Source organism: Brachyistius frenatus, unplaced genomic scaffold (assembly GCF_029030835.1).
Source record: "Brachyistius frenatus isolate BFR_SWC_R1_liver_20210118 unplaced genomic scaffold, ASM2903083v1 Contig_12, whole genome shotgun sequence".
NCBI lineage: Eukaryota > Metazoa > Chordata > Actinopteri > Embiotocidae > Brachyistius > Brachyistius frenatus.
Window position 1 is genome coordinate 5,165,917 of NW_027210611.1, and position 12,602 is coordinate 5,178,518.

At 38.2% G+C, this 12,602-nt stretch overlaps 2 protein-coding genes across 2 annotated transcripts in view; one reads left to right on the forward strand and one right to left on the reverse strand.

The window, feature by feature from the left end:
• The window catches only part of LOC138617176 (dynein axonemal heavy chain 8-like), a 33,363-nt gene extending 26,879 nt beyond the window's left edge, over window positions 1-6,484 (reverse strand). Inside the window, 13 exon segments of the mRNA XM_069691929.1 lie at window positions 319-516; window positions 591-737; window positions 840-941; window positions 1,054-1,161; window positions 1,623-1,736; window positions 2,339-2,515; window positions 2,947-3,110; window positions 3,366-3,552; window positions 3,749-3,900; window positions 4,288-4,372; window positions 5,090-5,224; window positions 5,371-5,470; window positions 6,168-6,484. Of these exon segments, the coding sequence (XP_069548030.1) occupies window positions 319-516; window positions 591-737; window positions 840-941; window positions 1,054-1,161; window positions 1,623-1,736; window positions 2,339-2,515; window positions 2,947-3,110; window positions 3,366-3,552; window positions 3,749-3,900; window positions 4,288-4,372; window positions 5,090-5,224; window positions 5,371-5,418 (1,617 nt within the window). The 5' untranslated portion in view covers window positions 5,419-5,470; window positions 6,168-6,484.
• Window positions 6,485-6,879: 395 nt separating this feature from the next.
• calr3b (calreticulin 3b) lies at window positions 6,880-10,574 on the forward strand. The gene is made up of 9 exons (XM_069692400.1): window positions 6,880-7,050; window positions 7,503-7,604; window positions 8,009-8,212; window positions 8,309-8,403; window positions 8,496-8,705; window positions 8,817-8,930; window positions 9,031-9,174; window positions 9,260-9,352; window positions 9,465-10,574. Exons 1-9 carry the CDS (start codon window positions 6,954-6,956, stop codon window positions 9,690-9,692), a joined length of 1,287 nt encoding a protein of 428 aa, XP_069548501.1. The 5' UTR covers window positions 6,880-6,953; the 3' UTR covers window positions 9,693-10,574.
• Window positions 10,575-12,602: the final 2,028 nt, after the last annotated feature.

Sequence of the window (12,602 nt, forward strand, 5' to 3'; positions counted from 1 at the left end):
GTGGCCGGTGTGTGTGTGTGTGTGTGTGTGTGTGTGTGTGTGTGTGTGTGTGTGTGTGTGTGTGTGTGTGTGTGTGTGTGTGTGTGTGTGTGTGTGTGTGTGTGTGTGGTGACTGTTTGGAGTGAGTGACTTTTGTTGTCGTGATTATGTAATTTGTCTTAGGTCTCTCTTTCGAAAGAGATTTTGATTTCTACGGGACTTTCTGAATAAATAAGGCCGAACTAACTCTGATGGAAACAATACTAAATATACAAGAGAGTAGAAGCTACCTGACCATGTTGCCAGTTTACTGTAAGAAGAGCAGTAAATTAAACATACCTCAATGTTTCTGATTTGAGCTGTGAACTGCAAAAAATCGGCCTCAAACTCAGCTGTCCTTGGAGCAAACATGTCATGCCGTTTCCTTTTCAAATTCATGGCTACAGTGTGGAATTGTCTGGCCGGAATCTCGATGCCCTCAATTTTTGATTTTTGAAGCGGTTCAAACATCTTGAACACTGTGATTATTTGTATGATCTACAAAAGATAATGCTTATTGTTATTTATGATAAGAGTGGAATACAATTTTTTTAAGTTTTCAAAGATTGCACCTTTTCAAGTTGCTTGCAGAAGCTCTCAAACTTGCAAAAAATCTGCATCTCTGAAACCTCGAAGGATTTCTTTCCAGGTATTTCCTGTGTTTCCATCTTTGTTTTCTGAAAGCAAGACTGATACTCCTGATACAAGCAGATACAGTCCTGTCCAAGAAAAAAGATGAATAACAGCAGTTAGTTTGATGATATCAAAATGTTAGTCAGGCCTCAGTAATGAAATCACAGATAACGCAGTGTCAGCATCACCTGCATTTTTTTGATGACGTCATCAGGATCTTTTTCCCATATGAGACATGTGCCATTGTCAGTAATATATGATCTGCAAGCTGTAACCATCTGATTTGTGACCTGGAAAAGTTTTCAGGACAGTTTCAGAAAGGTAACTAGCTCCTTAGATCGTGTCTTTTCATTGAAAACATATTTTCTGAAATATTTCTGAGGCTAAATACTGTACACTTACTTTGATGAACAATGCAGATATCTTTTCACTTGTATTGTAGTACAGTGAAACACGGTAAATCATTTGAATAGCACTGATGACATTCTGCACGCTTTTCATCATGGCAACCTGAAATCACACGTATGTTATTGACAGTCGTTGGTCAATTTGCAACTGTTGACATGTATTTGGATCCATAGCTACTAAAGTGAGCCTATAAACTATGAAGGCCAGATTGCAGTTTGCAAAAAAATACAACATGGTAGATTTGTTGAACAAAGTTTTAAAACGATTAAAAGAGGAAAGTGTAGAGAAAAATGGCAACAGCTTTGTTTGACTTCTTGTGCTATGACTTATGACATTTCTTTTAATATTTATATTAATCCACTCAAATTAAAGCTTAAATTGAGTACTCATATTCTTTCTTTGAAATTTTAAATTGAATATTCTGAAGCACAGGGCCTGCAGAACAAAAATGTGTTTTCAAATATTATTGTCTGGACAGCACAAAATTATGTAGTCTAGGTATTTTCATTCAATCCTAACAAATACAAATGTTTTACAGATATGAAATTGTTGACTATACCTACCGGGTCACTGTTGTACAGAGGTTGTAAAACTTTCTCCAGTGTGTTCAGGAATTTGACATTGTCTTTTGCCTCATTGGCACGATCTGTTATCCTTATATCCAGCTCCCGCCATATCTACATGGATACATGATTGTAATGGTGCTAAATGCAATTCTCATCATCATCATTAGGGTTTACAGGCTTTTAAGATCAATGTAAATGTTATTTTCTACTCATGGAACAAAAATAAATTAACACTAAAATCAGACATGAACTGACATTATGTGATATTAACACTCCATTTAAACTCAACGTTTGGTAAGCAGCATCTTAAAGGAGCAGTGTGTGGGATTTAGTGGCATCTAGTGGTGAATTTGCAGACTGCAACCAGCAAACAGGAATCCCCTCCTCCTAAATGATGCATAATGATGAACATTATATTACATTTCTGCAAAACAGATGCCCCTAAATCCTTCACACTGGACCTTAAAAACAGGATACCTGTTTAAAAAATAGTAATTATTGCAAAAATAATTTTCACAGAACATTGGATCAGTGATAATTACTATATTTCAAAAAGCGATAACCTTTTCTATCGTATAATGTGCACAGACATTGCTTTGTCATATTACAAACAGACTGTCATCTTGCATCTGTACACGCATCAATCAGCCAGATTCAAACTAGAACTTTTATAACAGTGTAATTTTGTTTAAGTTAAACACTAGCATCGGTACCTTCATCGTTTTGGATTGGCTGATATGGAGCACCATGACCGCTGCCTTGCACTCGTTGCTTTTGATGTGACTGATGATGGAGTTGAACCTTAAAGACATCCTTTTCCAGTGTTTTAACTCACTCAGAGGCCCTGCAAAATCAACCTCTTTCCTCAGTTGATCACTCTCTAACAGGACCTGATGATTATGGACACAAAAAAGATTGTAGCAACTCAATCTACTAATGTATAGTAACAATAATTTAGGGAGGGATATGCTTTAACATTCACACAAAATGTATCCTTTCACCACAGAAAATGTTTTATGCCCCATCTCATCCGGAGTTAATGAAGCTTTGGTAACGGATCAATCAGAAGGATCTTTTCCTTCGCTTCTCTTTCACTGAGAATTCCTGCTATTTTTCTGATTTTCTGGTTCAGTGTACTCCATCATGCCCTCTTTCTCACACTGTCAAAATCCCTGTCATTCATTTCTGGCATCACCATTTCTAGTCAATAATCTTATTGTCGGTTTTCCTTGAGTCAATATTTTCTCATAGACTATTCTTTGAATGCAACTGCGCCCGCCAATGCTGTCATAACAAATATGAATTCTTAATTTCTACGAACCTGCTCGATTTGCTTGCACCATTGCATCAGGATTTCTTCCAGTTGACGCACAATTTCAAAGTTGGTAGCCGTAACTTTCATGTCGTCAAGGCAGGCCATTTTAGAGAAGTCAATATCTGTGGCTGTATTTAGATGGACAATGCACTCGTTGCTCATCTGGATGTCTGGTGAACAAACAAGACAAAAGTACAAGATCATCAAAATCAGTTAAAAATCTCATTTTGATTACAGTAATCTAATTGTCCATAAATAATATATAGATCATGCTTTAAAATTGTTAAAGCAATCAAGTACGATTTGCCAGCGAAATGGTGAAAACAAGTCAATTTTATAATACCTTCTAAAAATCTAAACTTAAAAGACTCAGAAAATTATGCAAGTGCCATTTAAAAAAAAAAAAAAAAAAAAAAAGAACTTACCATCTAAAGAGTTCAGACAATGTTCTAAGTTGAACTTAAAGTTATTTTTAAATTTCGCTCCATATCTAGACTTGTCCAAGGCACCCCAGTTTTGTGCTGCATCAATAGCTGGTAGCAGAAAGTTCAAGGCATTCCTTGCTCCTTTCAGGAGTCCATCTCTGGCATCAATCATTGAAAAAAATATCACCTATGAAGCATCAAGACAAGGTCACCCATCAAATCATAAATCCATACCATTCAACAGTGTTTATCCCCTATTTTAGCACACCATGATTTATTATGATAAGTTATGTCATAATCACAGCACTGAGGTGATAAATTCACAAATAAATGATTAAAATATTATAGAAACAAATCACTTTACACACTTAAGACCATCTCACCTCATGTACATTTTCTGAATTCACAGGAATGTCCAATCTATTCCGTGTGAAGCAGCAGCAAATGCCTGTAAGGCATGTCTTGGATAAATTGGCTACAAACAGCCTCAATACTTTTTGCCCTTTGGTAGCTCCTGGATAGAAGCGGCCGCACTCTGAAATTAAATCCAAATAATTTAGAATGAGATGAAAGACTGGACATGTAAAATTAGTCACTGCTGCCACTGACTTTGTGGACGACAGTCTGGATATTTATCAGTATGGGGATACGATAATTCATTAGTTTTAGCCGACACATCCTAATTACACAACTGACCCATTCAAAATGGAGCAAACATAAATGGACATTTCAGTTTTAGAAAAATTCAATCCTGTAATCTTAGTATTTTAAATCAATGTTAGCCTGGTTATTATATTAGTATACAATACTATAATATATATTAAAAAAAAATTTAAAAAAAAAAGGCAAACGAAAAATAAATGGGGCATGCCGGCATGTGTGTGACAGTCCAAATCTGAAGACTTTCTAGATTTATTCCTACCTATTCCTGGGACTTTCGACTCATGGTACACAAAGCAAATGGTTTTAGAGCCTCCTACGGCGAAGAAATTATCAAAAGGAGCCAGCTATTCACCAAGAAGAAAAGAATGAATGGAAAAATATTTATATGACACCAATTATGTGATCACGTAAACATAGAAGATATTCAACTAAAAACACAATGTCCCTATCAACTTGGAAAGAAACATTTATGAAAACTTCTAACCAACCTCAAGAAAGAAGAGATTAATGACAATAATGTTTAATGAATCCATCCTGGATGCATGTTCAATTTTAACCAAATCATTTCCATGTGAAAAACTTTCTGACTTCTGCATCTTCCAGTAGTTGTGTAGTAGCTGAAATACATGCCAATATGGTGTGTTGAGTGTTAATTGAGATATTTCCGCTTCATATAGTATAATACTTATGACAGTCACGTGTGGACAATTTTGGATGAGATGAATCCTAAGAAGAAATATATTAAAAAAAAATTCAACTGCCATCATGTCCACGATGATGTGACCAAAACACGTGAACCTCATTCAGCTGATACACATCCAAAAGTGAGACTGCGTTAAAGTTTGTATTCAATTTGGAGTTGTTGGAAGCATGTTTTTCTTAATGATGCTCAGTTTCCAACGGGAAGGTAGTGCGAGAAGGTCCAACCGCCACGCATTTTTCCCAAATGTAAAAACGTTTTTTCTTATGTCAGTGTCAAAAACAAAACAATGGCGTGATTACTTGTGTATTTTATGGGATATCTATACATAGATTGTCAAAAAATCTATGTAAAAACTTACAGATGTAGAGTCCAAAATATCGTCCTCTACTGCTGTTTGCGTCAAAGACAGCCTGTCAGCCAGGATGTCGATCATGTACTGGTGTGCAGGGGTGAGGAGCTTCCTTCGCTTTTCTCGTGCTTGCTTATATTTGGCCTGAGAGAGAGAGAGAGAGAGAGAGAGACAATAGTTGTAAACAGTAGTAATTGTATTTGCTCAAGTAACAAAAGACATAGCACACTAAATAGATTAAATCCAGTTAAATTCTTAACTCTATATTCAGAGGTGTCAGACCGGGTTACCTGATATCCAGCCTTGTTTAACTTTAACTTTGGATTGTGGGTGTCCATCCTGAAGGTGTCAGGCTCTTTGCTGTTGAAAAACGTGTTCCACAAATTCTCTCTAGAAATCAAAACACAAATTGGTCACTAATGTTGAATCGTGACGTACATTTTCCTGTAGTTAAGCTTACCCGCTACAAACAAGCGACATCTCACCCGTGAAGTAGTTTCCAAGAGGCGACGGTGTCAGTTATCTGATATTAAATGTGTTTTAGACAAATTCGGTCACCTTTTGTGACAATTATGCTAATAAAACGCATTTAATAACTGTTAATTAGTTATTTAACAGCATATTATAACTATACTAGTTAGGTTTTCTGAGTGTTACCGTTAGCAAACGGTTGCGGCTAGTTTGGGCACGCTGGCCTTAATATCTTTAGATTAGATTAGATTAGATTTAGACTTTATTAATCCCACAGTGGGGAAATTTAGTCGTCACAACATCATAGAAACACACAAAAAAAGGTGCACACAATATGAAAAAAAATATACAAATACGTATACATAAAATACGATAGATAAAACATATTATTTTAGAAAAAAAAATAAGAGCAATTAATAAATACACACACACACACAGACAAATAAATAAAATAGAAATAAATATATACGGTTTAGGATGAATGCAAAAAGTTTCAGGTACTATGAAATGAACGTTATTTAATGGTGGTGTTGAAGAGGCTTTACAGCCGTCGGAATTTACCTGTTGTTTAACTTAATGTTAAAAAAAAAATAATAATAATAATGTCGGCTCTTACCAAAACTCGGTCATCCTTTGAAATTCTAGCTGCCTGCCGGGCACATTTTCTGTTTGTGCAAGTTTATGTTCTCCGAACAGAAAGGGAGTCGTCGGTGCTTTCCCCTTTTGTTGAACGCGGAATTGTTTGCTCCAAAACTGGCCGTTTGTGCGCCGATATACTCGATTTCTGACGTGAACGTCAACCGTTGAGAAACGCCAACGAGCGCGGCCGTTTGTAGAGAAGATGCGGCGAAAAGTAGTTTTAATAGTTAAATCTCGACCTTCATAACCAGCTTTTAAATGCTTTGCTCAATGGCCTTTATCGTAGTTTTGAGGTCCTTGTCAAAGACTCAACTTTGCTTCTCCGTGTATTTCTTCTAGCCGTTGCCCTATTTGGTTTTGCGGACCTTGACATTTTTTTTTGGTGTTATAAGGCATTTGGATTACTGTTACGTTTACTTACAAAACCCGCTCGCTTTGCCCTCTTTCGTCTGACCATTTTTATTTTATTTTAATTTTTTTTTCGGTTTATGTGTTAATTGGCGCCTCCTACAGGATGGTTTGACGGAACGACACCGACTGAAAGGACTTAAACTGAGAACTGATCTCGGACCGGGCTCTGGAGCGGGCATATGTTTCGTGGTCGACTCTGATTGGTCCAGGCACGCCGTCTTGTTGTCCAATAGGAGGGAGACATCTGTTCGCTGGAGCGGCTCTAAAATATTCCCCTCTCTTCCTTCTCCTCAACGCATTCGGTAACTCGGCACTGCGACCAAACATCGAGCTGCGGAGAAGTAGAGCTGAAATGGGGAAAATGCAAGTCTTGGGTTTAGTTGGGGTTATGTTAGCAGTATACTGCGTCCATGCAAATGTTTACTTTCGGGAAGGCTTTCTGGACGGCGGTAAGTTCGGCGTATACATTTACAAAAGTACTTGTGCACGAGGTTAATGTGACTTTTATTGCCTGTTTAGCTTTGACTTTCACCCAACGGTCAGTCAGTGGTATCATCTTAAAGTTTCTCACGAATTATATTTTCCCAGACGGTGATTTAGTGAAAACCGTGACCTTTCTCGGGTTCAATTTAAACTAGGTTGTTAGCTCGCTAACTGTAGCAAGGCCTAACAGCTAGCAAACGTACTGTCCACACTTGATAATTGTGGCCCTAGTTTGCGGTTTAACGTTAAAAACTAATATGCCAAACTAATTCAACCGATTTGACGGTTGCATATTAGATACTAACGACAATTTCTGGGCAATTTTGTGGAAGAGGATTTCGAGAAGTCAATTGGTACATTTGTACGAGGTGTCCCCAGTGTTAATCCTCAACAAATTGACTGGTCATATTCTGTTCAGATGAATGGAGAAGTCGATGGGCGAACTCCAAACACAAGTCTGACTACGGCGAGTGGAAACTGACTGCTGGCAACTTCTATGGAGATGCTGAGAAAGACCAAGGTAATTTTTTTTTTTTTTTTTTTTTTTTTTTTTTTTTGGGGGGAGTTGTTAATCTGAATCTTGATAATTACAATAATTGTGTTTTTATTTTTTCTAATTGTTGTATTGTAAATATTATCCTGGTGTAAGTATTGAATTAATATTTTCATGCTGACAAATGAGCTCTTTGATAATTAATACCCTCAAATGAAACAGAAACAGAAAGGTGTAAACTGATTTGCTCAACTAATCACATGACACCTTCACAGTTCAACCTCAACCGCCCAAACACTTGCTATGTGCAATCAGGAAGTTTTAAATGCCATGGTGTTTCTGTTTTGTTGTACGGTTTCTATACATTAGCAAAAGAGAAACTATTTCATGTTGCCTTTTGCTTAAGATTTGTTTTGCATTTTCCCCTTTAGGTCTGCAGACAAGCCAAGATGCTCGTTTTTATGCTACCTCTGCCCGGTTTGAGCCTTTCAGCAACGAGGGGAAGTCTTTGGTCATTCAGTTCACAGTCAAACATGAGCAAAAGATTGACTGTGGTGGTGGCTACGTGAAGGTCTTCCCTGCTGACTTAAATCAGGCTGAAATGCATGGCGAATCCTCATACTACATTATGTTTGGTAAGTAAAATGTTATTTGAAAAGTACAATAATAACTAAATGGTTACAGTAATACATGGATATGTTACATCTAGTAATTCAATTAATTTCCTCTAGGCCCTGACATCTGTGGCTACAGCACCAAGAAAGTTCATGTCATCTTTAATTACAAGGGCAAGAATCACCTCATCAAGAAGGAGATTAAGTGCAAGGTAAATCTGAGGTTGTAAATTTGTATTCCAAAGTCCAAACGTATATCGCCTCTGCACCAGAGGCTTAATCCAAACACTTTGTTTTCTTCTAGGATGATGAGCTGACCCACCTTTACACGCTGATCCTGAATCCAGACCAGACCTATGAGGTGAAGATTGACAATGAGAAGGTAGAATCTGGCAGTCTGGAGGAGGACTGGGACTTACTGCCTCCTAAGAAAATTAAGGACCCTCAAGCCAGGAAGCAAGCAGACTGGGATGACCGTGCCAAGATCGATGATGTTGATGACACCAAGCCTGAGGTGAATAAGCTCAGTATTGTAATTGTGATACATTTTGTTGCAGTTTGGAGTGACTGACTGTGCAAGAATGCCACTTTAACCTTAAAATTATTTGTTGTTGTTGTTGTTTAGGACTGGGACAGAACTGAAAATATTCCGGATCCTGACGCTAAGAAGCCTGAAGACTGGGATGAGGATATGGATGGAGAGTGGGAGCCACCCATGATCCCCAACCCGGAGTACAAGGTAGGCTTAAGTTGGATAGTCATTTATAGAGCTTATGCTTTGTGTGAACTTCTCTGCTTGAGAAATGTTTAACAACCTGCTGATGCCTTCTGTGTTACAGGGAGAATGGAAGCCCAAACAAATCGACAACCCCCACTACAAGGGACAATGGGTGCATCCTGAGATTGACAATCCTGAATACAGTGAGGATTCAAACATCTACAAGTTTGACAACATTGGTGTCTTGGGTCTTGATCTTTGGCAGGTGAGAGAAAAATAGTCTCAACAGTAATGCTATTGCAGCAGTAATGCTTAAATTGTAGTGTAACATTTGTTACTGTTTATCTCAGGTGAAATCTGGCACCATCTTTGACAACTTCCTAATCACAGACGATGTGAAGGAAGCAGAAGACATTGGAAATGAGACATGGGGCGTAACAAAGGTGTGCTTGCGTTCTTTTCAAGTCATAATTTGATATTTGTACACCACACAAACCCAGATTCGCTGAAATATGAAATAGATTACGAGACTGATAATCAAAATGTTCTGCACAGGAATCGGAAAAGAAAATGAAACAGGAGCAAGATGACTTGAAGCGAAAAGAAGAGGAGGAGAAGAACAAAGAACAAGAAGCCGAAGCCGAAGGCGATGAGGAGGAAGATGAAGACGTGGATGAGGAGGAAGAAGAAGAAGAAGAGGAGGAGGAAGAAACAAAGGAAGACCTAGAGGAGGCACTTTCTGAAATGGAGGAAGAGGAAGCAAAGCGAAAAGATGAGCTTTGAGGAGGTGTGGTGAGAGATTGCTTTCTGCCCCTCCTTCAGAAACTCTGTCCTGTATTTCCCAGGGGTATTGTGGCTGCTGTGCATCCTTTCCCTGCGATTCGGACACAACCAAACTTGGAGTCAAATGTAGTAAAATGGGGGCAAATGGGTGTTAATGGATTTGGTCTCTTTTTCATTTTGGTCATGATGTTGACCCTGAACCGCTGGATTGATTCTAAGGTTTTCCAATGCCAAAAGTCTATTCCTCACATTTGTTAATTACAGAATAAGGTGGTACTGTCATCAGCTGTTTTCTTGATTTTCTTGATCTACACATGTACTTTTGCAGATTCCTTTGGCTAGTTGCTTGTCTATTAGAGTTTTTTTGAATGTTCATTAGAAGCTGTGGAAAATGTGACAAATTGAGGGAATGAGGATCAACCAATCAGATTTATACCTTAACCTATTTGTCTGGAAATTTTCTCTTGCAGAATTGTGAAACATAAACTGCATATAATTCGATATTATACATGCACCCAAATTTTTTTTTTTTTTTTTTTTTTTTTTAAATAGACGGGGATCAAGACTAATGTATTGTAACTTATTTTGATTTGTCTGTGGCACTGACTTTACTTTCCTCTCCATTCTCTTTAATGCATAATTGAATGAAATATTGAGAAATGAATGAATCCTAATTCAATTACACACTGATTTTTCTGGCATTGAAATGGCATAAATTCAACATGTCTTCATGGTAATGTGATGGAACCTGCATTATATCCTGAAAGTTAGGAGAAACAGATGGTGAGCCCCTGTTGTGACCCAATGAAGTGTCACAAACCTATTTTTATGGGACAGAATGTTATTGATACCAAAGTTTTTATTAAAAGATTATAATCTAAATTGTCTGGTTTCATTGCATATGGTCACATTTGAGAAATTCTTTATCTAGTTTAAAATTCAAATTTTCTGTGTTCATAAATCAAATGCTCTGTTTCCATTAACTGAATAATGCTTTAAACTTCAAATTTATGACTTTCATTATCATTAATCAGGTTTCCATTGAAATTCCAAAATTGTTGACCTACACAACATATTGGTAGTGATAAATCTGATATAGAAGCAGATTGATTTTAGAATGGAATACTGAAAACTAATAAAACACAATGTCCCAACCAATGGCATAGTAATACTATTAAGTGAAAAACAAATGAAAACTGCAAGCTGTGATATGCGGGCCCTTGCACCCTGCACGTCAGGGATCCAGCGGATCGGGGCCGCCGGCTCCCTGACGTACAGCACGCATAGTCCTGCTTGCAGTTTACATTTTTTTCTCGATCTTGTTCCTTATGTTTTTTTAAAAAAATTTTTTTTAAAGAAGACTAGCAGCTTTAACATCTTCAAAAACTCATGAAAGTTGGTGCCTGACGCATGTTTCATCAGGTTTGGAGCATCGTTTGACCTTAAACATCAACTTCCTGTGTCATTGCGAAACATCAAACTTCGCCGCATCGCCCTGGCTATACTCTATACTCCATACAAAAATTAGTTTTGGGTCACTTTTTGGACGACATACAGGTTTTTTGAATATTTCGGATGACATAGTATGACTTTTTTTTTTTTTTTATCATATTTTGGACAACATACTTTGGATATTTTGGCTGACTTTTTTTTTCTCTTGTTTTTCTCTTGTTTTTTTCTCATCCAAAAACATGCACCTCAGGTCAGGTTACCTGGCGCCGCGCTAGTGGCAGCCTGCTGCAGCATCTCCCCCCTGAGAGCCCCTCTGCTGTAGTGAAGAAATTTCCCCTCGGGGATTAATAAAGTGTATCAAAATCAAATCAAATCAAAAAAAAAAAATCACTTTTTGGAGTATGATGGTACTTCAGTATTCTGAACTGACTCGCTGCCTCAAGTTACTTCTCTGTGAGGAGGCAACTGCTCTAACCAGTGCACAATTAAAAAAAAAAAAAAAAAAAAGTCTCTTTTGGACTTTTTTAGGGCCCGAGCATCGGTGCGAAAGCCCTATTGTTTTTCGTAAAAATGTTCTTAGTCGTTCTTGGACGTTAGACGTTCTTATTCTTACGTAAAGTGATTCGCCTTTTTGGAGGCTTTATCATATTCAAAAACTCATGAAAGTGGATACACATATGTGTCCCGGCGAAAATATCGCGAAAAATGTCGTATTCTAGTGGAGTCGCGAGTGGGTGCGGCCAAATGGCTCGAGAGCGCCCCCTAAAGAGATGCCCCGGCGGCCACATTTACCTAAATTCACAAAATCCGGTGGACACGTGTATCACACCTTTGGCCGATTCTGACACGTTGCGCTTTGTCGAACTCCTCCGAGGGATTTTGTCGGACCGACTTGAATTTAGGGTCTATGGATAGATAACATGTTTGGGATTAAAGGTTATCAAAATAATTCGTTTTCGTCGATGTATGTGCCCGTAAAGAGGCGGCCATTTTGAGCGTGTCGCCATGGAACTATGAGTAGCTTTAAATCTTATGTACATGGACCGACCTTCTCCAAACATCACAGGTATGATAACAGCCCCGCCCTGAAGACCCCTGTGTGGTAATATTTGCTCATAGTCATAGCGCCCCCTGTTGGGAACTGGAAATGACACTTTTCATACTTTCACGTTCTACGTCGAGCTGGTTGATCCCATGAACGTAAAGTCGGGTCACAATAACCTAAACATGCAGTTGATGATATATTGAGACGTTCGTTCGACTTTGTCAATGGGCGTCGCCGTGACGATGCGGCAAAGTTGGATATCTCGCCATGACACAGGAAGTTGATGTTTAAGGTCAAGGGATGCTTGAAACCTCACAAAACGTGTCACATACATCCGGCGTGGTGAGACCATACATTATATACCTGTTTTGCGAGAAGCGGGGATATGCGGTCCCTCGCATACATACCGTGAT

Coding starts and splice junctions, on each gene's coding strand:
- calr3b (XM_069692400.1), top strand. CDS start 6,954: ATGGGGAAAATGCAAGTCTTGGGTTTAGTTGGGGTTATGTTAGCAGTA. Junction 8,706..8,816: donor TTGATGACACCAAGCCTGAG/GTGAATAAGCTC, acceptor GTTGTTGTTTAG/GACTGGGACAGAACTGAAAA. Junction 9,175..9,259: donor TGGGTCTTGATCTTTGGCAG/GTGAGAGAAAAA, acceptor TGTTTATCTCAG/GTGAAATCTGGCACCATCTT.